The 27,766-nt window shown below is 38.0% G+C and overlaps 1 protein-coding gene across 2 annotated transcripts in view; it reads left to right on the top strand.

Annotated features, from left to right (window-relative positions):
* Positions 1 to 27,766, top strand: part of PRKD3 (protein kinase D3) — an 86,016-nt gene that overhangs the window by 37,282 nt on the left and 20,968 nt on the right. For both annotated transcript variants that reach the window (XM_043468328.1, XM_043468329.1), the window contains exons 3-9: positions 2,615 to 2,753; positions 4,525 to 4,656; positions 5,446 to 5,603; positions 9,941 to 10,133; positions 13,202 to 13,279; positions 17,476 to 17,659; positions 19,806 to 19,929. In XM_043468328.1, coding sequence (XP_043324263.1) covers positions 2,615 to 2,753; positions 4,525 to 4,656; positions 5,446 to 5,603; positions 9,941 to 10,133; positions 13,202 to 13,279; positions 17,476 to 17,659; positions 19,806 to 19,929 — 1,008 coding nt within the window. The remainder of the gene's footprint in view (positions 1 to 2,614; positions 2,754 to 4,524; positions 4,657 to 5,445; positions 5,604 to 9,940; positions 10,134 to 13,201; positions 13,280 to 17,475; positions 17,660 to 19,805; positions 19,930 to 27,766) is intronic.

Genomic DNA, 27,766 nt, shown 5'->3' with positions numbered 1-27,766 from the left:
GTAATTTCTCAACCATATAGATGAATATAGTATGTAAACATTTGCTAGTCCAGAAAGTTACTTTGTTCTTTATCGTCACTGATGGCTTTCTAGCTTGGTACACAATGTATATCTTAAATAAATATTCTTAATACTCATAATTTTGCTAAGCCATTAATTTTTTATGTTTTCTTCTCTCATTGATATGTTTAGTTGTGGGGACTTCTGGTTTGGTCAGAACAGAATTAGTGATCCGTATAATTTACCAAATGTAGTTTCTAGGGGGAAGTGTTTCTTGTCTTGCTTCCTGTCTTCTATGTAATCCAGACCCTGATACCTCTCTCCTGCCCCATAGCTTCTGCCTTCTTTAGGAGCTTGCTCTGTCTCTTGCTGTTCCAGTCCCAGCTACTCAGTGCTGTCTGCGTTATCCTTTAAAACTGGTCATGTCCGTGCCTTCCTCTGGCACCCCTTGTCTCTCCCACTTTGGATATAGAAGAATATGAACCACTAGTGTTTATTTGATCACAGTGCTGAGTGTTTTATAGTCATCAAATAATTTAATTTTGACGAGAACCACTTAAAGCTAGTACTCATGGGGACTTGCCTGCAGGTCCGGTGGTTAAGACTCCATGCTTCCTCTGCAAGAGGCACAGGTCCGATCCCTGGGAACTGAGATCCTGCATGCCATGTGGTGCACCAAAAAAAATAAAAGCTTGTACTCCTACTATTCCTAACTTATAGACAAGAAGCTGAGCTTTGAGAGGTTAAGCAGCTTATCTAAGGTGCTATAGTTTGTAGGTTGCAAAGCTTGAGAACCCAGCCCTGCAGATGGTGAGTTTCTCTGTTTGTATGGTCCGTCTGGGGCTCCTGTGTACATTTTTGCCTTTTTTCTATCCCTGCTCGCCCCACCCCCACCCCCGTCACCTCATTCTCCAGTCAGAGTCCACTTCCCTTCTGTCGTTTACCTTATACTTTCTCAGTGATGACCCTTACATTTTCACTTTCTGCCCATGGAAATCTTGCTTCTCTTTTTATGATTCTGTTCAAATGGCACTCTTAAAGGGATAGTCTGTCTTTTTTATTCCCTCTTCTAGGGTTTTTTCATTCTTGGCATTTCTCTTATCGTGTTATATATTTGTTTTATTTCTCTTTCTACTAGATTGTAAGCCCCTGGAAGGCAAGGACTGACTCTTACCTTTACACACCGTAGGACCGTACACTTATAAGACATGTAAAAAAATTTTTTGACTTTTTAAAATGAGTTTTATTCATACAAATATTTTGTTAGAGATTTTATAAGGATGGAATATGGAATTCTTCTGTTAATAATTCTTAAGAATTGTTGCAACTAAGGTTGTTTTTTAGTTGCAACTCAGTTTTACTCTCCATTAGATGTTTTCTAATTTAATAATTAAATAAAATTTAGTAAATTTAAATTTTAAGTTAAAATTTAATGAAAATAACTTGATTCTGTATTACTCTTTTCAGTGGAAAATTCTTATGCTGTTAGATCTGTTTACAGCATGTTACAAAGTTATAAAAATATCCATAACTCAAATATTGAAAAGAGATATAGTATTATAAAAATTCTAAATATTTCTACACTTTATTAACTTAGGTTTTTTAAAATGCAAGTAAACTTTAAAATTTCTAATTAAGTCATTATTTTCAATTCCTAAAAATTTAACTTTTTCCCCCAGAATTGAGACCTTTTTAGAGATGTATATAAGAATTTTTAATGGGAAAATTAAGGCCATAAAGTAAGATGAACTAGGTTGGTATCTGCACCTAAAATATATGCTGTAAGATCCTTAATTGATGTAGAAGTGGGCTACAAGTTTGGCCTGGCCTTTTTCAGTGGGCAAAGTAAATAGGAAAACCTGATGAGTTACATGATCAAACTGCTCGTTACAAAACCAACTGGATCTGAACAAGGAAATATCATTCAAGGTCAGGATATCTTATTTAGAGGATACAGTGAGTTGACTCCATAAAGAAAATATTAAATTTGGTAAACCATCAAGATGTAAAAGTTAAGGGGAAGCATAAATAACAGTTGATTACTCAAGCTAGATTAGCGTGGTGATTGAGCACAGGGAATATGGCTAGACTGAGAAACTCAGCTTTTATTTATTTTTAATTAGCTTAAGTTTAAATAACCACACGTGTCCATCCTGAACAACAGCAGTATGGCTGGTAGGTGAGTAGACGGGCAGCTCAGTTCTGAAGGACAGGAAAGACTGCTCACCCCTCAGTCTTTTAAGAATAGCACTGAGTTGAAGGTTTTATTCCTCATCAATAACTGAGTAAAGAAATTCTGTATTAAGAGACAAATGTTTTAAGATATCAGTAATTATATATGTTGCTTACTTTTGTAATTTTGAACTTGAGATTTAACCAAGGTGCTTGAGCACATGGTTGATCTTTTTGGATATTAATAAAATTGTTAGCAAATAGCGTTTCCAGGAGATGATGAGGTACAGGGAGGCATGGCATGCTGCAGTCCATGGGGTTGCAGAGAATTGGACACGACTTGGCAACTGATCAACAACAAAAGTACATTTAAAATTATTACATAAGATTGAGACATTTACTTATGAAATGAGTATACTGATACAGGACTGTTTTCCTACAGTTTCCAGAGTGTGGATTCTTTGGCATGTATGACAAAATTCTTCTTTTTCGCCATGATATGAACTCAGAAAATATTCTGCAGCTCATTACCTCAGCAGATGAAATACATGAAGGAGACCTAGTAGAAGTTGTTCTTTCAGGTAAGTAAATAGTTTCTTTTATTTTGTTGCCTTATTTTCCCCTCCAAAGAGCCTTTTTTTGGTGGGGGTGGGGGGACTTCAACTAAATGCTATATTCAATTATACTTTGTAAATACTATAGTTGCTTACTTCTTTCATCTATAATAAGGTTATTATATGATTTTTACTTTCAGGAAGATTACATCACAGATGAGAAAATAGGAAAATAAGAAACAAAGTGTTAGTCGCTCAGTCGGGTCCAATTCATTGTGACCCCATGGACCATAGCCGACCAGGCTCCTCCGTCCATGGAATTCTCCAGGCAAGAACAGTGGAGTGGGTTGCCATTTCCTTCTCCAGGGCACCTTCCCAACCCAGGGAGGGAACCCAGGTCTCCCATATTGCAGGCAGGCTCTTTACCATCTGAGCCACCAGGGAAGCCCTCAGGAAAATAAGCCCTGAATTAAAGTGTTACTAAGCTAAGGGAATAACCAGTTGAATTGGAAGAGAACTATATTCCTCTTTTATATTTTCTCTATATTCCTCCAAGGAAATTAAACAATTACACTGAAATTCTGTTTCCTTTTCCCATTTCTGTGACCATTTGGAGAAGAAAATCAGAAGGAAAAAAAAGAAAGAAATAATAAAGATGTGGAAGAGGAAATTGCAATATTGGTTGATTCCATGACTTAAACAATGCTCCTTCTCTTCTTTTTCTTCGTGGACATTTTCTTATTCTCTCCTTTCCCCTCTCACCCATTCTTGCCATCCATTGTTCCTTAGCCCCTGCTATTTCTTACCTCATCCAACAGCAGGTGGGCAGGATAGCTAGTGAGAAGTGTCAAGGGATAAAGAATGTGTATAGTAGGCCTGTAGAACTTCTGTTTGGCAGCAAAGGAAAGAGGGAGGGAGAGATGTAGAGGGATGGAAAAAAGAAGTAAAGAGATGGGAGAGAAGGAAAGGAAGAAAGGCCAGGCCAAGAGTCCAGCATCCTGCCACCATTTTTTCCCCTCTTCGCAGTTTCATCTTTGTAGTCTTGAGATTCTTTCTGATCACCACCTTTCCTTGTTAGTCTCTAATCCTTACTGTTTATCTTCTCCACTACAACCCCAAATTCTGAACACATCCCAGTCCTTGTCTTCCTTTTCATTGTAGAGGGGCTCTACTCCCTGTCTTCCCTGGTGGTCATGCTCATATTTATTCCTTCTTTGCTCTGGAGCCTACGTCAGCCCACAGGAATATCCTTAGTGACTTGCAGGTGATGTTGAAAGGATGTCTGATGATGGATGCATCTGCTTTGTTGAGTTACACACAGAGGGGAGAAGAGTCTTTTTCCTATACACTGGGACTGTGGAGGACAGACAGAGGTATCCTGGGATCCTAATTTAGGACTGAGTGCATTTCTCCCAGAAACATTGCTATAAGTTAATGTTAAGTTCTATACTTTTTTTAAATTTAGTGTTCTACTTCCCAGTACATTATACGTTAAATAGTTTTTAATTAGCTAAAATAAATCTGACAGTTATTTGCAATCTAACTCCAAGAAAATGCTTTTGGAGGTCAAAATACATACTTTCAGAGATCAAGTTATTTTAAGTTGGTCAGTTTCCTAAAATAAAGTTCAAAAGCCATGATATTAAAGTCTTAAAATAATTTTTTATCGATGAAAGATGAAAGTTTCAGAAAAAGAAAAATTCTGTATGCTTTGACATAAGTGACTATGGTCGATGTTCTTAATCTTATCACAACTGCAAGTATAGGGTTTATTTGAATATTTCCCTTATTTTTAAAGCTTTGGCCACAGTAGAAGACTTCCAGATTCGTCCGCATACTCTCTATGTGCATTCTTACAAGGCACCTACTTTCTGTGATTACTGTGGTGAGATGCTTTGGGGATTGGTACGCCAGGGACTAAAATGTGAAGGTATGTGTTCTAAATTTTTGATAATTTGAAATAAGTTTTCACATTTGCGTTCTTTAATCATCAATGAAAAAATAAGATCATTGGTCAGTGACTAGGTAGTACCCGAGGTTTAGAAGCAGAGCAATGTGGTGGTTCTGTGTTAGAATTGCCAGGGGGGTAGGATGTAGGTGCACATCTGATTAGTCAGTAAACTTGTTCTCTAAAGGACCAGAGGGTGCATGCTAGGATTTTAAGTTTTGCTGGCCATGTGGTCTCAGTTACAGTGGCTTAACTTTGCCATTGTAGCATGAAAATAGCCATGGGCAGGTGATAAACTGTGAGAGTGCTGTGTTCCAATAAAATTATTTATGAGCACTGAAATCTGAATTGCATGTAATTTTCACATGTCATAGTCCACAGTTTGCTGAAGTTACTTAAGCCAGTGGTTCTCAAACTTTACTGTGTATCAGAATCACCTTGAAGACTTGCTGAAACATTACTTTGTAAGGCCCCATCTCCAAAGTTTCTGATTCAGTAGGTCTGAGGTGAAGCCCAATAATTTATTAGATTTCTAACAAATTCTTGAGTGCTGCCTTGGGGAGCACACTTGAAGAAACCACTGCTTTAGCTAACCTAACCTTTCTAAATAAACCTTTCTACACATTTCCTATTCTTCTTAGCTTGTTATCTGGGTTCTTCATTAGGATAGCTACTGCTGCCAGAGAAAAGAAGCCCCGGTTGTTTTTTTAATGTATGCACTTAGATGGTTAAGTTAAAAAACTTTTTTTTAACCTTTTAAAATATATTTAGGCTGTGGATTAAATTATCATAAACGATGTGCCTTCAAGATTCCAAATAACTGTAGTGGTGTAAGAAAGAGACGTCTCTCAAATGTATCCCTGCCAGGACCTGGCCTCTCAGTTCCAAGACCCCTGCAGACTGATTATGTAGCCCTTCCCACTGAAGAGGTATGTACTCTTAAGATAATAGAGGGCATTCTTACCACTTACTCTTTATATTTCTACTTACTCTTTATGTTTCATCCTAAATCATAAGTTATATACTAAAGAACAGTAGCATTCCTACACTTCAGAAACTTAAAATGTATCACTGTAGACAGGGCTTACCAGTAGCAATGAATTGCATGTTGTTACTTTGAGATCACCTTATCACTTGAACCACAAGATCAGTCTCCTGATCAGTATCCTGACTCCTGCTCTCCACACTTCACTACAGCTTAATAGTCAACAACCAATTAGATCACTTCTTTCAAGGAAACCTCTGTATATTCTGCGTTTCCGACAATCTGTAGTATTCAGCGTTCCCTGAACACATCCTTTCTCCCCACCCTCCCCTCCCCACATTTGCTCTTGTTGATATCTATCCTATGTGCTTTTTCTTTTTTTTTTCCAATGTGCTTTTTCTAGACCTAGATTCCCGTTTACCTAGAAGTTATTTTTCTGAATGCCATACCACTTTTCAACCCTCCTTGATGGTGTGTATAGCATTGTACCGTAGTATCACAGCCTTTGTATATTAGATTGTCCTCAAGGAGTTTATCTTTTTAGAGAAGACAGTGCTCATGTCTTTCTTTGCCCCACCGCGCCCAGCTCCGTACCTTGTACCTTAGTGGGCACTCAGTCATAAATGAATGAGTGTTTGAGTGACATCACTGCTCTTTACAGTATTCCAGTGAGGTCTGTATACCGTGAGATAGCTGGCACTCAGAATCATCAAGTGACTTGACTGAAGTCACAGAACAAATCAGTAAGCAATATTAGAATTCAACCCAGATCTGCTTATGTGTAAATCCATGATTTTTCCTCTTATATTGTACACCTCAAGGGTAAATGTAGTAGATTGGAGAATAAAGAAATAACTGCCTTACTTATTTGGTACTACTTTAAATGATTTCCATCTGTAGATTACAGTCTTAATTTAGTTATTTCTGTAACCTCTTTGGCCTTCTGTATATTAATGGCAAAATCAAGCCATTGGACTGTTGTCTTAACAGCTTCATCACAAGATTTCGCTAAATTGAGGATCTAAAATAGAAGCTTCTGAAATTCTTTCACAAAAATCTCACGTTTCCATATTGCATAGCCCTAGTATGACATTTTTAAAGTATAAGATGAGCGCTGTAGCATTAGAACTGAGAAGGAGGAGTTACTATAAACACATGCGAAAGCTTAGGGAAAGATTAATGCCTTTTACACACAAGCTACACAGGGAAACCTGGCTCGAATTGGGGACTGTAGGATGAATGTATGTTGTCTTAAGAACCCCGCAAACAGTACTGGTTTGTCAGCCATACCCACTGAGTATTATAAGATTAGGAAATGACAGGACCGAGCAGATGAATAAGGTATTCAGTTTTAATTTATTCATTTTTATTTTACCCGGAGGATGAAAATTCTTTAGAGAAGTATAAGGAGAGTGGTATGTTTGAATTGGATAGATTGTACAGAGTGTTTTAGAACAAGTAGAAACTGTAGTAAAGAATACAGTCTCAAAAATGAAGGTACATACAGTAAGAAGAGCTGAGAGCTCATGGAGGAAGATCAGAGGGAAGGAAGAGTGGTAAAAGAGAACAGTGTAAAGGGGTGAAGGAGATAGTGAAGAGCTGGGAGCACCCTGAGTCTGAACCGGGTTTAGAGAGCTCGCTGTCAGCGGCTGTGCAGGAAGAGCCTTGTAACTTGTCCGGTGCCAGTCTTCATGCTGGGATGCTTTACTTCTCTTCTTGTGTAATCCTCACCACAGTCCTGGCAGGCACGGAGCTATTGTCTTGATTTCACAGATAAAGCATGAGGAAGAAAAATTTCTAAGGAGTCAAAATAATAAACTTCACTGACTACTGACATGATAGAAGGCCAGTTTGGAATAGAAGCCTTTGAATCTGACCCTGGGGTTGTCATGTAAGGAGGCAGTTTCTGTCAGTGTCTGAAATCATCGTAAAGGGAATCAGGTAAAGAGGTGGAGAGGCAGAAGAAAACAGACTGTTCATTGAATTTGGTTAAAATGGAACCACCACGTTTAGAGAAACCAATATTGAGTGATGGCTGTTTGGAGACGAGAAAGATTAGTGTTCATCTCAGTGCATTAGGGACAAAATTTTTTTTTTCCTGCCCCACTGCATGACTTGTAGAATCTTAGTTCCCTGACCAGGAATCAAACCCGCATCCTTGGCTGTGAAAGCATAAAGTCCTAAGCACTGGACCACTGGGGCGTTCCCCATTTGGGAAAATTTCTACAGGAACAGTACAGAATCAAGGTAGAAAGAAATTCTTGATTCTTAAGTGTGCACATTAAAAATATTTCTTTCACTGAATAATCTTCCAAAGTTAAATATATATAATCGGGGAATCGCCCCCTTTAAATTTTTTGTATTGCCTTTATTATTTTATGTGACTGAGAGTTGGCAGTATTGTTATGAAGTTTTTATGAGCAATTCAGCCAAAATTAGTTTAAACACACATTGTGGAAATAATTAGATTACTTTCAGAAAATTTCTGGCTACACGTCAATAAGAAAGAAAGAGTTTAAGTTAAGAAGTAATTTGTAAAGAGGGCCATTAAAGCAAGGTAAGAAAAGAGCTTCCACTCCATTCTGCTTACTCTCACTGGTCCCATTTTAGCCAAGTGCTCCAGGCAATTCTGCCAGCATTCTCCATCCTCCAAATGCTGATTAAGTCTGTTGTGCCTTTCTTGCCTTCTTCACTCAGTAGATGGTAAACCACTATTACTGGTTAGATTGCATAAGGGTGTTCAGATGGGGAAAAGGTTAAGAATCACTGCACTGCTAAGTAGAAGACCCAGGTATAACTCAGGTCAGTCTTTCCATGTGTATGTTTTAAGCTTGAGACACAGACTAAGTGGTTGAAGCAGAAGCAAGAGAAACACAGTGTTGAGACACCACTAGACTAGGGGCCCAGGGATAAGCAAAAGCTGAAGGCATCCGTTTCTAGTTCCTGCTGGCTGCTTTATCAGCTCTGAGGAATCACTTCAGTGTTCCTTTTGCTGACGGTGCTCTGTACGTGGAGGAGGGGTGGGCCAGACTAGAGCAGGACACCATAGAGAGCTGAAGTCTGCAAGTTTGGTTTGGGTTTTAACATTCTTTTTGTACTTTTCTTTAACTGCTTCGTAATTTGCTTTAGAACGTTTCTGGCTACACATTATTGAAAAACTATCCCGCGGGGGCTGTATTTGTGTTGTTTTTGTAGTGTTTCCTCCAGTGGTCAGTCCTTTTCTTTTTTCCTTCCTCCTACTTCCTTCAGGAAAAAAAGCCCTTTATTTTCTTCTCCTCTCATTTCTCCTGTACACTTCTCTGTCTTTTGATTTCTTTTGGCTTCTGTTGGTTGAACATGTATCAGTGTACAGTGACTCCATTCTGAGTTACCCACAGTACTAGTTACAGACGGCAGTCCTGGCAGTGAAGGATGCAGGCAGCTCCAGCAAGATCTGCGGTGCATCTAGATGGCAGTTAGGTATTTGGGTTTTGTCCTTGAGAATATGGACTGTGTTCATTTTCATATTTCCAATACATAGTATAGGACAGTCAATGAATGTTGAATGAATGTGATGAGCTATATTGATCTGACCTGGAATTAAATTGATTGTTTCCTTTGTATACATAAAAAGGGTCATAGTTTAAAAGTCCGTTTATCCCTCAAACGACACAAAAAATTTTAACCAACACCTTCTTTAATTTTCCTTTTTGCTCACCTGAGAGGGAAAAAACCAAATAACTGGAATATACTTAAAATATCAAGGAACTTCTTAAAGCATTATTACTAAGGGTAAAGTTGTTTTAATTTGCATCTGCCATTATTAATGAAAGATTTTTACATACTTTAGTATTTACTAAAACAGATTTAAAAAACCAAGACTTGTTTTAAAATATTTTCAGACGTTGTGTTCAGTAGCTCAACATGAGCAGCACTAACCCTTCTGAATTTACTTAATTTTCCTGTGATTAATTTCTTGGTAAGGAATTTGAACATGTTATAAACTCATTTTAAGGTTTTGTTTTTTATTTGTGAAATGTCATATGTGCCTGGCAAATAATAGTTAATCAATGGATACATGTCTGTGAGGATGAAAATACCTTGCATAAATAATAGCAAAAAAATTCTACACTTTCCTTATTCGAGGGTTGGTAAGTTAAGCTTCCAAGGGAAACTGCTGAGATCCACATTTTTTTATTTGTGGCTTTAGTGTTTGAAATAAATGACTTCTGTGGTCAAACCCTGATCTGAATACTTTGTTTTTAATATTGACTTACACTATGGAAATTACTTATGTTTTAGTCACATGTTCACCAAGAACCTAGTAAGAGAATTCCTTCTTGGAGTGGTCGCCCAATCTGGATGGAAAAGATGGTCATGTGCAGGGTGAAAGTCCCACACACGTTTGCTGTTCACTCATACACCCGTCCCACGATATGTCAGTACTGCAAGCGGTTACTGAAAGGCCTCTTTCGCCAGGGAATGCAGTGTAAAGGTAGGATTGCATGATTTTCTGAAGTAAAATTCATATTTGTTTTTGTTAGCAATTATAACAAAATACTTTTTACTTCACAAGGCTTAAGCAAATAAATTGGTCTCATAGTTAAAAAAAAAATACGCATATATGTGTATCTATTGACGATGACTGGTATCTGCAACATGTGTATTCTGTACCAGGAGCTATGCTAAAGAAAAATTAGAGTGTAAACAGAAAAACTAGAATTTGAATCCGTGAGATGTGGCTGCTTAACAGTTGTCAATATGGAACCATTAGTGAGCAGGTAAGCTAATATTTGAGCTTATGTCTTTGTGATTCCAGAGCCAGAGACACTACCCAAAATATAAAATAATGCCCTCCTCTTTCCATTAAATGGAATCACCAACTCAGTGGACATGAGTGAGCAAGCTCTGGGAGTTGGTGTTGGACAGGAGGCCTGGTGTGCTGCAGTCCATGGGGTCGCAAAGAGCCAGACACGACTGAACTGAACTTTCCATTAAGTATTCATACACACACACATCAACATGTTAGAAGAGTTTTATTGTTGCTTTCATTATGTGGCTGTGAGAGCTGTACCAAAATTGTCATTCTAAACAATCACACTGAAGCAGGCAGAAGTAGTAGAAGCCACTGGAATTATAATGGGGACCATCTATATTTGGCTACTAACCTAAAACATTATCATAGAATTCCAAAAACATCTCTAATGAACTAGGTTTTTAATAGAGTAATGGTTTCCTGTAGTTATGTAATGTTTTAATGCTTTTAAAAGATGCTTTTATCTTTTTGTCTCACATCTTCTCAACAGTGCTGCACAATTATGTGAAAACCAAAATAGAGAGTTTAAATCTGTTATTAGGCATTAAGCCAAGATAAGATATAAGTAAATCTGTCTATAATCTTATGTACTTATTTTTCATGTGATTATTGTAATTATCATTACTTCTTGATACCATACTTTTTATGTAAAAGTATTTGTGGAATTGAATTACCTAGTTTTATGTAGGTGAACCATTGAAATTGAGATCTTTGTGACAGTAAGTCCTGTTGACAGTGTTGAATTAAATAATTTATGTGTAAATTTAATTTTTAAGTATATAAGAAAACTTTTCTTAGCAATATATGGCTACATAGGAGAATATCAAATAGAGAATACATTGTACATTTGTTGCCAATATTTAATAACCATCAGGCAAGCTTAATTAAATGTTGAAATTTTATTTCTACAGCTTACTTTTGAATATGAGTTAATATATAAATTAATACTTTAAATATCAACACTGAAGTGTATTGGCAAGCAGCCACTAAAGAATGTTTTGGGAAAGAACATTAAGAACAGATGTACAAATTCTAGCTAGCAGATAATCTTAGTGAAGGTAGTAAATATGCCGTTCTGCTGAGTAGAACAGAAACATCCTAAAACTGCATGCAAAAAAGCACAGTACTTTTTAAAAGAATGAATAAATAAAATATGTATGTAGATTAGTGAGTTTTGAATAAAATCAGTTAACTATATGACTGGCTTAGTAGTTTAACTTCTTAGAGCTTTAAAAGAATAATGTTTTATGCTTATATTGGTTCAGAAAGTATCAAAAAGTCATAATTTAATTCAGTAACCCTTGTATTTTTACTTCAGAAGTAAAATAGACATTTTCATTCACATGTTAAGCTAAGGAAAAAAAATAGTTAAAACAGTTACGCAGGATCATTTGAGAAAAAATATACAATTCTAAGAGCAATTAATTTATTCATTCATCTGTTTTCCACTTTGTTATATTAAAATTTCAGGGCAGCTTATATAAGCATATATAGGATAAAAGAAAACACAAATAAATTAATAAAAAACATGGGCAGGAATATAGAGAAGTGTAAATGACTGTCATTAGAACTACATACTTGCTGCATACGGATGGTAAGCTTGGCTTTACATTTCAGAGGGAAAGGGAAACCTTGTTGTTTTCACAATTTGCAAACCTCATGAGATAAAAAACAAATATTTAAATGTATGCAAGTGTTAATATTAGTGTCACATGAATTTTCCTAGGGCCTCACCTTTTTGAAGACGTTATTACATAATGCAGGTTTTCTCATCCACCAAATTATTAATTTCATAGAGCTTTTTCTTATAATGACCTTTCTGTATTCTACTGGCATGATACCAAGAGTTTTCTTTAATTATAGGCGTTACAAAATTATTCTAAGTCAGGACTTGAAATTATTTTTACCCATTTATTGTTGGTAGAATTATTTTCAAGGTGGTGATAGAGAGTAGTTATAGCAGTGGTTTCAGTTTTAATGTTAACTGAAGAAGTCATTAAAGTACCTGTTTCTCAACCTCACTCCCTGAGCTGCTGACATAGTAGATTAGGGGTGGGGCCCTACCAAGATCGTGCATCTCAAAAGATGCTGATGCTCCGGGCCTGGTGACCACAGTTGGAGAACCATGAGTTACACAGTAGTATTGAACAGCTTGGACCTGACTGACACTCATCTGCAGTGCAGTCAGCTCCGAGGTTCTTGCAGGCTGAGCCATTTTATACTACAGGTGAGGGACCTCGTGCGTGAGAAGCTCAGTCCTTTCTTACACGGTTGTCTGGGAAAGCTCTTACTAATTCCTAATAAGTGGTTGTAGCATTGCAATTTCTTTTCTGCATAAGAACCAGGTCCTAATAATTAGGAATTGAAAGTAACTGACTGACATATGTTGGAAAGGAATTTAATCAGCCTGAGAAACTGTTTAAGGGGGATGTGGAAAGAAGAATGTGACGTAAGGGAGGGAAGCATGGATCTGCAGCAACATTTTGGCAAAGTTTTATACAAGTGGTATAGACTTCATTTTACAGATAAAGAAACTGAGCGCTGAGGGATTAACCAACTATTAAGAGGTGGTATCAGAATATGAAACCAGACCTTTAATCCAAGACCTGAGTTCTTATAGAGGAAATATTTATTATTTCATCATCATTATTTAATAATACTATATGTGTGAGTAAAGAAAGTCTTTAACCATATCTGATACTGCCTGACTTTTTACATAAATTAATAAGATGAATATTTTATTTTAGATTGTAAATTCAACTGCCATAAACGATGTGCATCTAAAGTACCAAGAGACTGCCTTGGAGAGGTTACTTTCAATGGAGGTAAAAGTCTTTTTCTTAATTTACAGAAAAGATCACAATTCTTTTGTGTATTATCTTTATATAAGGTTATATTTGCATATTTTATTTTGTTTACTTTGTTTCTTTGACTTTTTTCTGATTTAATAATACAAAAGCAAAATACAGATATCACTAATAGTATACTTTTATTTATGCCTTCTGGTCTCCTTTAACCACCTACCACTCTGTAGTCAAATGTGGCAAATGGTGCTGCATATTCTTGTTTATCTTTATACATAGCAAAACTTATTTTATAACCCTGCTGTTGTCCCTAGAACTATTTCATATTTCCAGTATTTATTGACTACTTAATGTATGCCAGGCATTGCTGTAAACATTTTAAATATATTGACATTGAAACCTGAGAATAACCTTTTGAGATAAGGACTTAGAGATGAGTAACCTTAGGCACAAAAGCATTAAATAATTTGCTTAAGAGTTAAAACCAGCAGTGGTAGAGTTGGGATTTGAACCTGTGTGGTCTGGCATCGAAGTTCATAGTCTTTAGAAGTCATTGTACTGTCTCACTTCTCTTTTTCCATCAAATAATCACTTAGCTGAACATTCTTGCTTTTTTACCTTTCCCCCCCGCCCTCTTTTCAAGATTATATCACTCAAAGTGATGACCTTATTTGGAAGAAAGGAGCAAACTTGCAGCATAACTTTTCCTTAATATTACATGGCTAGTAAAAAATTGAGTATAAGTAGTTCTATAGGAATTTTGAGCATTACTTAACTAGTGTGTAAGATGAGTGCAATTGTGCGGTAATTTGAACAGTCTTTGGCATTGCCTTTCTTTGGGATTGGAATGAAAACTGACCTTTTCCAGTCCTGTGGCCACTGCTGAGTTTTCCAAATTTGCTGGCATATTGAGTGCGGCACTTTCACAGCATCATCTTTCAGGATTTGAAATAGCTCAACTGGAATTCCATCATCTCCACTAGCTTTGTTCATAGTGATGCTTTCTAAGGCCCACTTGACTTCACATTCCAGGATGTCTGGCTCTATCTAGGTGAGTGATCACACCATCGTGATTATCTGGGTCATGAAGATCTTTTTTGTACAGTTCTTCTGCATATTCTTGCCACCTCTTCTTAATATCTTCTGCTTATGTTAGGTCCATACTGATTCTGTCCTTTTTCGAACCCATCTTTGCATGAAATGTTCCCTTGGTATCTCTAATTTTCTTGAAGAGATCTCTAGTCTTTCCATTCTGTTGTTTTCCTCTGTTTCTTTGCATGGATTGCTGAGGAGGGCTTACTTATCTCTCCTTGGTATTCTTTGAAACTCTGCGTTCAAATGGGAATATCTTTCCTTTCCTCCTTTGCTTTTAGCTTCTCTTCTTTTCACAGCTATTTGTAAGGCCTCCTCAGACAACCATTTTGCCTTTTTGCATTTCTTTTCCATGGGGATGGTCTTGATCCCTGTCTCCTGTACAGTGTCACGAACCTCTGTCCATGGTTCATCAGGTACTGTTATCAGATCTGGTCCCTTAAATCTATTTCTCACTTCCACTGTATAATCATAAGGGATTTGATTTAGGTCATACCTGAATGGTCTAGTGGTTTTCCCTACTTTCTTCAATTTAAGTCTGAATTTGGCAATAAGGAGTTCATGATCTGAGCCACAGTCAAAAAGCAGAAACATTACTTTGCCAACAAAGTTCCGTCTAGTCAAGGCTATCATTTTTCTAGTGGTCATGGGTGGATGAGAGAGTTGGACTGTGAAGAGAGCTGAGTGCCGAAAAATTGATGCTTTTGAACTGTGGTGTTGGAGAAGACTCTTGAGAGTCCCTTGGACTGCAAGGAGATCCAACCAGTCCGTCTTAAAGGAGATCAGTCCTGAGTGTTCATTGGAAGGACTGATGCTGAAGCTGAAACTCCAATACTTTGGTCACCTCATGCGAAGAGTTGACTCGTTGGAAAAGACCCTGATGCTGGGAGGGATTGGGGGCAGGAGGAGAAGTGGGGGGCCAGGAGGAGAAGGGGACGACAGAGGATGAGATGACTGGATGGCCTCACTGACTTGATGGACATGAGTTTGAATAAACTCCGGGAGTTGGTGATGGACAGGGAGACCTGGCGTGCTGCGATTCATGGGGTCACAAAGAGTTGGACACGACTGAGCTACTGAACTGAACTGAACTGTGTTCTATAGGAAAGGCTTCCCTGGTGGCTCAAATGGTAAAGAATCTGCCTGCAGTGCAGGAGCCCTAGGTTTGATCCTTAGGTTAGGAAGATTCCCTGGAGAATGGATATAGGAGGAAAAGCATAAGAGTGGAAATTAGTGTCCTTAAGAGTTTAACCTTTTCTCATGTGGTATGTTTTCTGTGGTTGCTGTTTAAGACAGTTGACAGAGCATGATTGGTTTCTTCATTTCAGTTGCTCAGAATTAATACAGCTTTTCCACATGATTGAAATCTTTTCTAGATTTAGCTAGTTCATGTATTTTTGTCCTGTCTACCTTTTGACAAGTGGATATGAAATACCATTTATATTTATTTTAGCGTTCATTTATCTCTTTCAGATATTTACTGTTTAATTAATTAGTTTTTTTCTCTCTAAACTACCTGTTCACATGTTATATATTCTACTAATTCTTCGTCAGCTTTATTGACATATGAGTTGTATACTGTACAGTTCACACATTTAGTTTATTCCCAGTTATACAGCCATCACTACAGCCTAATTTTAGAGCATTTTCATCATCCTGAGAAGAACTCCATACCAATTAGTTGTCACTTCCCATCCACTTTTCTGTGCTAGCCCCTGGCAACCACTAAGTCAACTTTTATCTGTATCAGGTTGTCCCTTCTAGACATTTCATATAAATAGAATCATAGAATGTGTAGTCTTTGTGACTAATTTCTTTCACTTAGCATAATGTTTTCAAGGTTCATCCATGTTGCATGTATCGATACTTCATTGTTTTTTTATTGATGAGTAATATTCCTCTGCCTGAATGTTCCACACTTGATTCATTCATTCACCAGTCAGCCATAGTCCTTTGAGTTGTATCCATTTTGGAGCTATTAGGAACAAGGCAGCTATGAACATTTGAGTACAATTGACTACATGTGTTTCCATTCCACTTGGGTAGATAGCCAGTAGTGGAACTGTTGAGTCATATGGTATCTTTGTTTAACATTTTGAGGACTGCCAAACTGTTTACAAAAGCAGCCATTCCATTTTACATTCCCACCAGCAGTGTATGAGGATTCTCATTTCTACGTATCCTTTCCACCACTTGTTAATTGTCTGTCGTTTTGATTGTCACCATCCTAGTGAGTATGAAGTGATGTCTCATTATAGTTTTGATTGCATTTCCCAGATGGCTAACTGACATTGCGTATCTTTTTATATACGCAATATAAATGGTCATTTTTACATCTGCTTCAGAGCGATATCTCTTCTGGTCCTTTGCCCATTTAACTAGGTTATTTATTTATCTTTTTATTATTGAGTTGTAAGAATTCTTTAAATATTCTGGATAGAAGTCACTTATTTGATACATGATTTGCAGATACTTTCTACCATTCTGTGCTCTGCCTTTTCACTTTCTTTAAGGTGTCATTTTTAGCAGAGAAGTTTTAAATTTTGATGAAGTCCAATTTATTTGTTTTTTTCTTGTCATTTAGGTTTTCGGTGGTATATCTAAGAAGGCTTTGCCTAACTCACGATCCCAAAGTTTACACCTATGCTTTCTTTTAAGAGTTTTATAAGATTAAACTCTTATATTTAGGTCTGTGATCCACTTTAAGTTAATTTTTGTAATTGATTTAAGGAGAACTTCCAATTTCCTTTTTTGCATATAAATACCCATTTGTCCTATGACCGTATACTGAACAGAATGTTCTTTTTTCCTTGTATTGTCTTAGACACTTGTGGAAAATCAGCTGGCCAGGTCTATAATATAGTGGCTAACCTTTTACTTTGCTTCTAGTATCTTGTCATTATCAAAATTTAAAATTTTGATGCAATCAAATTAATTTTCTGCCTTATGGTTTTTACACTTCTGTCATCCTAAGGAATATTTCTTTATCTTGAATATAAAAATATTTTTCTGTAATTTCATTTAAGAATTTTAAAACTTGTTTTCACATTTGATATACTGTCTCTATTTAGGTGTATTGATATTCCATTAATGTAAAATTCTGAATTCATTTAAAACTTTGCCAGAACCATCTACTTTGGGAACAGATACAGATATACCAATGGATGTTGACAGTAGTGACATGAACAGTGATGGTAGTCGGGGTTTGGATGACACGGAAGAACCATCTCCCCCAGAAGATAAAATGTTTTTCTTGGATCCATCTGATCTTGATGTGGAAAGAGACGAAGAAGCTGTTAAAACAATCAGGTAATGCATGGGTATGGACTGCAAGCTATTTCCAAATGCAAGGTCAGTCCAGGAGTTCTATTAAAAAAGAACAAATCATATCTCTTTAAGTGGAACCTAAAAATGTAATTTTTTTTCTTGAAGTATAGTTGCTTTACAATGGTGTTAGTTTCTGCTGTATAGCAAAGTTAATCAATTATACATACACATAGATCCCCTATTTTTTAGATTTCCTTCTCGTTTAGATCACCACAGAGCATTGAGTAGAGTTCCTTGTGCTCTACAGTAGGTTCTCATTAGTTATCTCTTTCATATACAGTACTATATGCTTGTCAATCCCAATCTCCCAATTCATCCCCCCCCCAAAAATGTAATTTAAAATCAGTTAAATTGTGGCTAATGCTTTTACATGTACCACAGTATTTTTCCAAAATAAATTATATTCCTCTTGCTGTCCACTCAAGATGGGAAGGTATGAGAATCCTGTTTTCTTAAAAAGAAAAATGCTTTATTTAAATACAGTCTAGATAATGATACCTAGCTGTGTATCAGTCTTTCACAAAGTGCCAGCATTGGACTGTCAGGTAAAGCAACAAGTTTCTTCACACAGGCATGTTAGCTAATGTTGCAAACCTCAGTAAGAATTATACCTGAGAATGCTGCACAGAGATGATGGTGATGAATTTGGGGGCAGTTTTCATATTGCAGTTCATCTGTTAGCACTTTGTAAAAATGCTCCTGGATTATGAGACTTATATATCCTCCTATATTTATAGAAATTCAGTTTTTTTAGATACAGCCTATAAGATACACTACTTTGTGATACACTGTTAACATTTCAAGCAGGTTTTGTTTTTCATTGGCAGCAAATAGGTATTTAGAGAAAATGGGTCATTTGTCAGTCTCACATGGCTGAGTCATTTATTCAGTTTGTCTTATCATTGAATTATAGCTATTATTATCATTATCATTATTAACTAAATGTTTGCCCAAATTAAAGACTTAAGAGAACTAAGCTGGTTTCCTAATCATGGATACTTCACAGTTTTAAGAGCAAGTATTTAACTGTTTGAGACTCAATTGAAAAGCAGTGTATTTTTCACACACTTATGCCAAGGTGCTCTTATCTCTCCAGCTCCACTGTTTCTGACCTATGTTTCAGTATTACCTGATCTGACTCATTTCATTATTATTTTTACTTTCTTAATACCTGTAAATCATTTTTCTTTCAGTATCTTCTGTTAGTAAATGTTGCTGACAACATGAATAATGGAATTTGATATTTGAATTTTGTCTTGTTATGAATTTATTAATTTGTCATGTTATCTAGGGTACGATTTTTGGCAGCAATCCCAAATGAGACCTTCTCTCAGGCTCCAGATTTGCCAACCAGAGAGGATTCTTTCTGCTCTTCATTGCTTTCTTATGTCTTGTGGCCCTTCAGAAATATTGATGACAAATAATGATGACTTACAGTATTGTTGTAGGAAGAGGGGGCCCCCCTCCAGGGCCCCAAGAGCGGGCTCTTGTCCAGCACTCGGAAATGAATTGTCCGAGGAGACACATGCTGACAAAGCAAGAGATTTTAAACTGGGAAAGGGCACCCGGGTGGAGAGCAGGAGGGTGAGGGAACCCAGGAGAACTGCTCTGCCACGTGGCTCGCAGTCTCTGGTTTTATTGTGATGGGATTAATTTCCGGGTTGTCATTGGCCAATCATTCTGACTCAGAGTCCTTCCTGTTGGCACACGCATCGCTCAGCCAAGATGGATGCTAGCGAGAGGGATTCTGGGAAGTGGGCGGACACACAGTGTCTCCTTTTGACCTTTCCCTAACTCTTCTGGTTGGTAGTGCTTATTCTGTGTTCCTTACTGGAACCTCCTGTTGTAAAATAACTCATGCAAATGGTTACTTGAGAGCCTGGCCAAGGTGGACAGTTTGTCAGTGTGCTTCCCCTAACAGTATTATCTTTGTCTTTTATAAATTAACTATGTATCATCATAACAGGATTAATTTATCTTTTTCTTCTGAAGCCATTGTTTGTCTTCCTAAGATATTTTGGGGAATTTTAGTTTAATCATCTTTGAAAGGGTTTGATCAGTTTACTGTATTGATAATCTTTTAAGTTAACATTATAAATATTTGTCATAAATTTAAAATATTTTTTAGTCCATCAACAAGCAATAACATTCCGCTGATGAGGGTCGTCCAGTCCATCAAGCACACAAAGAGGAAGAGCAGCACCATGGTGAAGGAAGGGTGGATGGTCCATTACACCAGCAGGGACACCCTGGTCAGTAGCCACAGGCATTGTATTATGGCAGTGAAACTGTTATGTGCTTTACTTTGTGCGTTTTTTAAGTCAAAATGACAATGAGACATATTAAGACATCATAGTACACTGGAACCATCTTTTTATTTAGGATGTAAGGAATATTTAAAAGGTGAAATATGTAATGTACTATTTTTTATAAATTGGTAGAACAGTAGAGATTCAAAGCAAGTCTGATGATACACCACCAAATGCACAATCTCAGAAAGAATTGATACTCCCTGGTGCCTCAGATGGTTAAGAATCTGCCTGCAATGAAGGAGACCCAGGTTCAATCCGTGGGTCAGGAAGATATCCTGTAAAAGGGAACGGCAATCCACTCGAATATTCTTGCCTGGAGAATCCCATGGACAGAGGAGCCTTGTGGGCTACAGTCCATGGAGTCAGAAAGAGTCTAACACAACTAAGCGACTCTCACTTCACTTCACAAACTTCTGCTCTGCAAAAGACAGTGTTAAAAGATTGAGATGACAAGCCACAGACTTGGAAGAAATATATGCAAAAAAGATATCTGTAAAAGACTCTTCTTCAAAGTATACAAAGAATTTAATTCAACAGTAAAAAAACTTAAAAACCTGATTAAACAATGTGCTGAAGACCTTGCCAGAGAAGATACCTAGATGGCAGATAAGCATATGAAATGATGCGTCATCAGGCAAATGCAAATTAAACAGTGGGACACCGCTGCTCATCTGCTGCTATTCTAATAGCCAAAATCATAAACATTGAGAACACCAAATTCTGACAAGATGTAGAGCAACAGAAACTTTCTTTGATTGCTGGTAGGAATGCAAAATGGTATTGCCAACATTTGAAGACAGTTTAGTAGTTTCATGCAAAACTAAAATGCTTTTTACCAAATGATCTAGCAGTCATACTCCTTGCTGTTTACCCAAAGGAGATAAAAACTTACATTCACATGGAAACCTGCAAACAGATATTTATAATAGGTTTATTCATAGTTGCCAAAAACCTAGAAATAATGGATCTCCTTCAGTAGGTAAATGGGTAAATAAACTGTTCTGAAGACAATGGAATGTTATTCGGCACTAAAAAGCAATAAGCTATCAAGCCATGAAAAGACTTGGAGCAATCTTAAGTGTATATTGCTAAGTGAAAGAAACGAATGTAAGAAGATTACATACTGTATGATTCCAACTATATGATATTCTAGAAAAGGCAGAACTGGAGGGTACTGGGTGGGGACAAGTAGGAATGAACAGGTAGAACACAGAATTTTTAGGGCAGTGAAAATACTCTATGTAATACCATAATGATAGGTACTTGTCATTATGCATTTGTCCAGACACATAGAATGTACAGCACCAAGAATGAGCCATATTATATAACCTATGGACTTTTATGATCATGATGTGTCAAGTGTAGATTCATCAGTTGTAACCATTGTACCACTCTGATAAGGGTGTTGATGGGGTCTGGGATTATGCATGCCTAGGGACAGGAAGTATATATGGGAAATCTCTGCCCCTTCCCCTTAATTTGTGATGAACCTTAAACTGTTCCAAAAAAGTAAAGTGTTAATTTAAAAAAATAGTTATATAGACACATGTTTAAAAAAAAACAATGCTTTATGGCAAAGAACAGAAACAAAGACAAATGACAAACTGGAAAAAATTTTTTTCCAACACAGAACACAATAGAAAAATAGGCAATGAATCTGGATAGGTCTCAGACAAGGAAATGCAGATCACTCTTAAACATAAGATCTTGATCTCATTTTTAATAAAAAAATTACAATTTAAAATGTTATGAAAATACTAGCCAAATAGTATACTAGCTGCATAGCCAGAGCAGTCCTGAGAAAGAATGGAGCTGGAGGAGTCAGCCTTCCTGACTCAGAGTTCACCACAAAGCTGCAGTCATCACGGCAGTGTGGTACTGGGACAAAACAGAAATACAGACCAATGGGAGAAGGTAGAAAGCCCAGAAATAAACCCATGTACCTGTGGGTGCCTTAATTCTGACAAAGGTGGCAAAAATATACAATGGGGCAAAGACAGCCTCTTCAATAAATGGTGCTGGGAAAACTGGACAGCTACATGTAAAAGAATGAAATTAGAACACTTCCTAACACCATACCCGAAGATTAAAAAGATAAAAACTTTAAAAAAAAATTTAAAAGATAAAAACTCGAAATGGATTAAAGACCTAAATGTGAGACCAGAAACTGTAAAACTCTTAGAGGAAAACATAGGCAGAACACTCAATGACATAAATCAAAGCAAGATCCTCTATGGCTCACCTCCTGAAGTAATGGAAATAAAAACAAAAGTAAACAAGTGGGACCTGATTAAACTTCAAAGCTTTTGCACAGCAAAGGGAACTATAAGCAAGGTGAAAAGACAACCCTCAGGGTGGAAGAAAATAATAGCAAATGAAACAACTGACAAAGGATTAATTTCCAGAATATACAAGCATTGCATACAACTCAGTACCAGAAAAAGAAACAACCCAATCAAAAAGCAGGGGGGAAAAAAAAAAAGGTGGGAAAAAGACCTAAACAGACATTTCTGCAAAGAAGACATACAGATGACTAACACACATGAAAAAATGCTCAACATCACTCATTATTAGAGAAATGCAAGTCAAAACAACTATGAGCTGTCACCCCACACCAGTCAGAATGGCCATCATCAAAATGTCTACAAAAAATGCTGGAGAGGGTGTGGAGAAAAGGGAACGCTCTTGCACTTAGATGGGAATATAAATTGATACAGCCACTATGGAAGACAGTATGGAGATTTGTTAAAAAAAACTAGGAATAAAACCACCATATGACCCAGCAATCCCACTTCTAAATACACTCTGAAATTAAAAGAGACACATGTATCCCATTGTTCATTACAGCACTATTTACAGTAGCTAGAACATGGAAGCAACCTAGATGTCCATCAACTGATTAATGGATGAAGAAGTTGTGGTACATATACACAATGGAATATGACTCACTCATAAGAAGGAACACATTTGAGTCAGTTCTAATGAGGTGGATGAACCTAGAACCTAGAACCTATACAGAGGGAAGTAAGTCAGAAAGAGAAAGATAAATATCATGTACTAATGCATGTTTCTCCACTCTTCTCCAGTAGCATACTGGGAACCTACCAACCTGGGGAGTTTATACCTTTTTGTCATACATTTTTGCCTATTCATACTGTTCATGGGGCTCTCAGGGCAAGAATACTGAAGTGGTTTGCCATTCCTTTCTCCAGTGGACCACGTTTTGTCAGAACTCTCTGCCATGACCCGTCTGTCATTGGTGGCCCTGCATGGCATGGCTCATAGTTTTGTTGAGCTAGATAAGGCTGTGGTCCATGTGATCAGATTGCTTAGTTTTCTGTGATTGTGGTTTTCATTCTGTCTGCCCTCTGATGGAGAAGGATAAGAGGCTTATGGAAGCTTCCTGATGGGAGAGACTGACTGAGGGGAAAACTGGGTCTTGTTTTGATGGTTGGGCCATGTTCAGTAAATCTTTAATCCAATTTTCTGTTGATGGGCAGGGCTGTGTTCCCTCCCTGCTGCTTAACCTGAGGCCAAACTCTGGTGGAGGTAGTGAAGATAATGGCGACCTTCTTGAAAAGGCCTGATGCACGCACTGCCGCACTCAGTGCTTCCGACCCTGCAGCGGGCCACTGCCAATCCATGCCTCTGCCGGGGCCTCCTGGACACTCATGGGCGTGTCTGGGTCAGTTTCTTGTGGGGTCACTGCTCCTTTCTCCTGGGACCTGGTGCACACAAGGTTTTGTTTGTGCCCTCCCAGAGTCTTTCCTCAGTCCTGTATAAGTTCTGGTGGTTCTATGGTGGGGTTAATGGTGACCTCCTCCAAGAGGCCTTATGCCATACCGAGGTCTGTGCATCCAGAGCCCCTGCAGCAGGCCACTGCTGACCCGTACCTCCACAGGAGACACTCAGACACAGTTCTGGCTCAGTCTCTGTGGGTCGGGCATGCGCTTTGTGCCCTTCCCAGGTCTGAACAGCTCAGGTAAACAGTTGCTTGGAGATCGCACTGACCCAGGCGGGCCGTGTGTGTTAATCACCTCCTTGGTCCCAGCCACTCGGTTTCCCAGGTGCACCGCGAGAGCAAAAGCAACACCCAGTTGTGGATGTGACGGGTGACGGAAGTAAAGTCCTATGCTGTAGAGAGCAGTATTGCATACGAACCTGGTATGTTAGGTCCATGAATCAAGGCAAATTGGAAGTGGTCAAACAGGAGATGGCAAGAGTGAACATCAACATTTTAGGAATCAGTGACCTAAAATGGACTGGAATGGGTGAATTTAATTCAGATGACCATTATATCTGCTACTGTGGGGATGAATCCCTTAGAAAAAATGGAGTAGCCATCATAGTCAACAACAGAGTCCAAAATGCAGTACTTGGATGCAATCTCAAAAATGACAGGATGATCTCTGTTCATTTCCAAGGCACCATTCAGAATCACAGTAATCCAAGTCTGTGCCCTGACCAATAACACTGAAGAAGCTGAAGTTGAACAGTTCAATGAAGGACCTACAAGACCTTCTAGAACTAACACCCAAAAAAGGTGTCATTTTCATTATAAGGGGCTGGAATGCAAAAGTTGGGAGTCAAGAGATACCTGGAGTAATAGGCAAATTTGGCCTTGGAGTACGGAATGAAGCACGGCAAAGGCTAACAGAGTTTGCAAAGAGAACACATTGGTCACAGCAAACACCCTCTTCCAACAACACAGGAGAAGACTCTACACATGGACATCACCAGATGGTCAACGCTGAAATCAGATTGATTGTGTTCTTTGCAGCCAAAGATGGAGAAGCTCTATACAGTCAGCCAAAACAAGACCGGGAGCTGACTGTGGCTCAGATCATGAACTCCATATTACCAAATTCGGACTTAAATTGAACAAAGTAGGGAAAACCACTAGACCATTCATGTATGACCTAAATCAAATCCCTTATGATTATACAGTGGAAGTGACAGAGTCAAGGGATTAGATCTGATAGAGTGCCTGAAGAACTATGGACGGAGATTCATAACTTTGTACAGGAGGCAGTGATCAAGAGCTTCCCCAATAAAAACAAATGCAAAAAAGCCAAATGGTTGTTTGATGAGGCCTTACAAATAGCTGAGAAAAGAAGAGAAGTTAAAGGCAATGGAGAAAAGGAAAGATATTCCCATTGGAATGCAGAGTTCCAAAGAATAGCAAGGAGAGATGAGAAAGCCTTCCTCAGTGATAAATGCAAAGAAATAGAGGAAAACAATAGAATGGGAAAGATTAGCGATCTCTTGAAGAAAATTAGAGATACCAAGGGAACATTTCATGCAAAGATGAGCACAATAAAGGACAGAAATGGTGTGGACCTAACAGAAGCAGAAGATATTAAGAAGAGGCAGCAAGAATACATAGAAGAACTATACAAAAAAGATCTTTGTGACCCAGGTAACCACAATGGTATGATCACTCACCTAGAGCCAGACATCATGGAATATGAAGTCAAGAGGGCCTTGGGAAGGAAGCATCAGTATGAACAAAGCTAGTGTAGGTGATGGAATTCCAGTTGAGCTGTTTCAAATCCTAAAAGATGATGCTGTGAAAGTGCTGCACTCAATATGCCAGCAAATCTGTAAAACTCAGCAGTGGCCACAGGACTGGAAAAGGTCAGTTTTCATTCCAATCCCAAAGAAAGACAATGCCAAAGAATGTTCAAATTACCACACAATTGCACTCATGTTACATGCTAGCAAAGTAATGCTCAAAATTCTCCAAGCCAGGCTTCAACAATACATGAACCGTGAACTTTCAGGTGTTCAAAGTGGATTTAGAAAAGGCAGAGGAACCAGAGATCAAATTGCCAACATCTACTGGATCATCAAAAAAGCAAGAGCGTTCCAGAAAAACATCTACTTCTGCTTTATTGACTACACCAAATCCTTTGACTGTGTGGATCACAACAAACTGTGGAAAATTCTTCAAACGATGGGAATACCAGAACACCTCACCTGCCTCCTGAGAAATCCATATGCAGATCAAGAAGCAACAGTTAGAACTAGACATGGAACAACAGACTGGTTCCAAATCAGGAAAGGCTGTGTATTGTCACCCTGCTTATTTAACTTATATGCAGAGTACATCATGCGAAATGCCGGACTGGATGAACCACAAGCTGGAATCACGATTGCTGGGAGATATATAACCTCTGATATGCAGATGATACCACCCTCATGGCAGAAAGTGAAAAACTAAAGATCCTTTTGATGAATGTGAAAGAGGAGAGTGAAAAAGCAGGCTTAAAACTCAACATTCGGAAAACGAAGATCATGGCATCCGGTCCCATCACTTCATGCAGATAGATGGGGAAACAATGGGAAGAGTGAGAGACTTATTTTGGGGAGCTCCAAAATCACTGCATATGGTGACTGTAGCCATACTATTAAGACGCTTGCTCCTTGGAAGAAAAGCTATCACCAAGCAAGACAGCATATTAAAAAGCATTGTCATTACTTTGCCAACAAAGGTCCATCTAGTTAAAGAGATGGTTTTTCCAGTAGTCATGTATGGATGTGAGAGTTGGACTATAAAGAAAGCTGAGCACCGAAGAATTGATGGTTTTGAACTGTGGTTTTGGAGAAGACTCTTGAGAGTCCCTTGGACTGCAGGGAAATCCAACCAGTCCATCCTAAAGGAAATCAGTCCTGAATATTCATTGGAGGGACTGATGCTGAAGCTGAAACTCCAATACTTTGGCCACCTGATGCCAAGAACCAGTTCATTGGAAAAGACCCTGTTGCTGGGAAAGATTGAAGGCAGGAGGAGAAGGGGACGACAGAAGATGAGATGGTTGGATGGCATCGCCGATGGAATGGACATGAGTTTGAGTAGGTTCTGGGAGTTGGTGGTGGACAGGGAGGCCTGGTGTGCTTCAGTCTATGGGATCACAAAGTCAGACACGACTGAGCAACTGAACTGAACACATGCACAGAATCTAGAAAAATGGTGCTGAAGAATTTATTTGCAGGGCAGCAGTGGAGAAACAAACATGGAAACAGACTTATGGACATGGGGAGAGGGGAGGAGAGGGTGAGATGTATGGAGAGAGTGACATGGAAATTTACATTACCATATGTAAAATAGATAGCCAATGGGAATTTGCTTTATGTCTCAGGAAACTCAAACAGGGGCTCTTTATCAACCTAGATGGGTGGGATAGGAAGGTAGATGGGAGGGAGGTCCAGAAGGGAGGGGATATATGTATACCTGTGGCTGATTCATGTTGAGGTTTGACAGAAAACAACAAAATTCTGTAAAGGAATTATCTTTCAATTAAATAAATAAATTTTAGAATATGTTAACAAAAATACTAGTTTTTATTTATCAGTGTAGCACAGGTTCAAAAGGGTTAGTAATATGCTGTGTTAGTGACGGTTTGAGTAAATAGGCACACTCATGTTGCTGATGAGACTATAAATTGGATCCAGAAATAGAGGAATAACTTAACACTGTCAAGAAAAATTACATATGCATTTATCTTTTGACTCAGTAAAGCATCCTTTAGAAATTTAGTCCATGGGTAAATTACATATTTGCATGTGTCATACATACGTATTTGTGTGTGCATGCATGAGATTCTTGAAACCTCCAAAACCTAATAACATTGTTTGCTTTGAGTAAGGGTGGGAGTGAGATAGGAGTGATGATGGAAGTATACTTTTCACTGTATATCTTTTTAATTTTTCACATTTTGGAGCTCATGAATTTTGTATCAGTACAAACTTAAGAGACAAGAGGGAATGGAGAGTT

The sequence above is a fragment of the Cervus canadensis genome, chromosome 5 (genome assembly GCF_019320065.1).
Source record: "Cervus canadensis isolate Bull #8, Minnesota chromosome 5, ASM1932006v1, whole genome shotgun sequence".
Taxonomy (NCBI): domain Eukaryota; kingdom Metazoa; phylum Chordata; class Mammalia; order Artiodactyla; family Cervidae; genus Cervus; species Cervus canadensis.
This window is presented reverse-complemented; position numbering and strand designations above follow the sequence as displayed.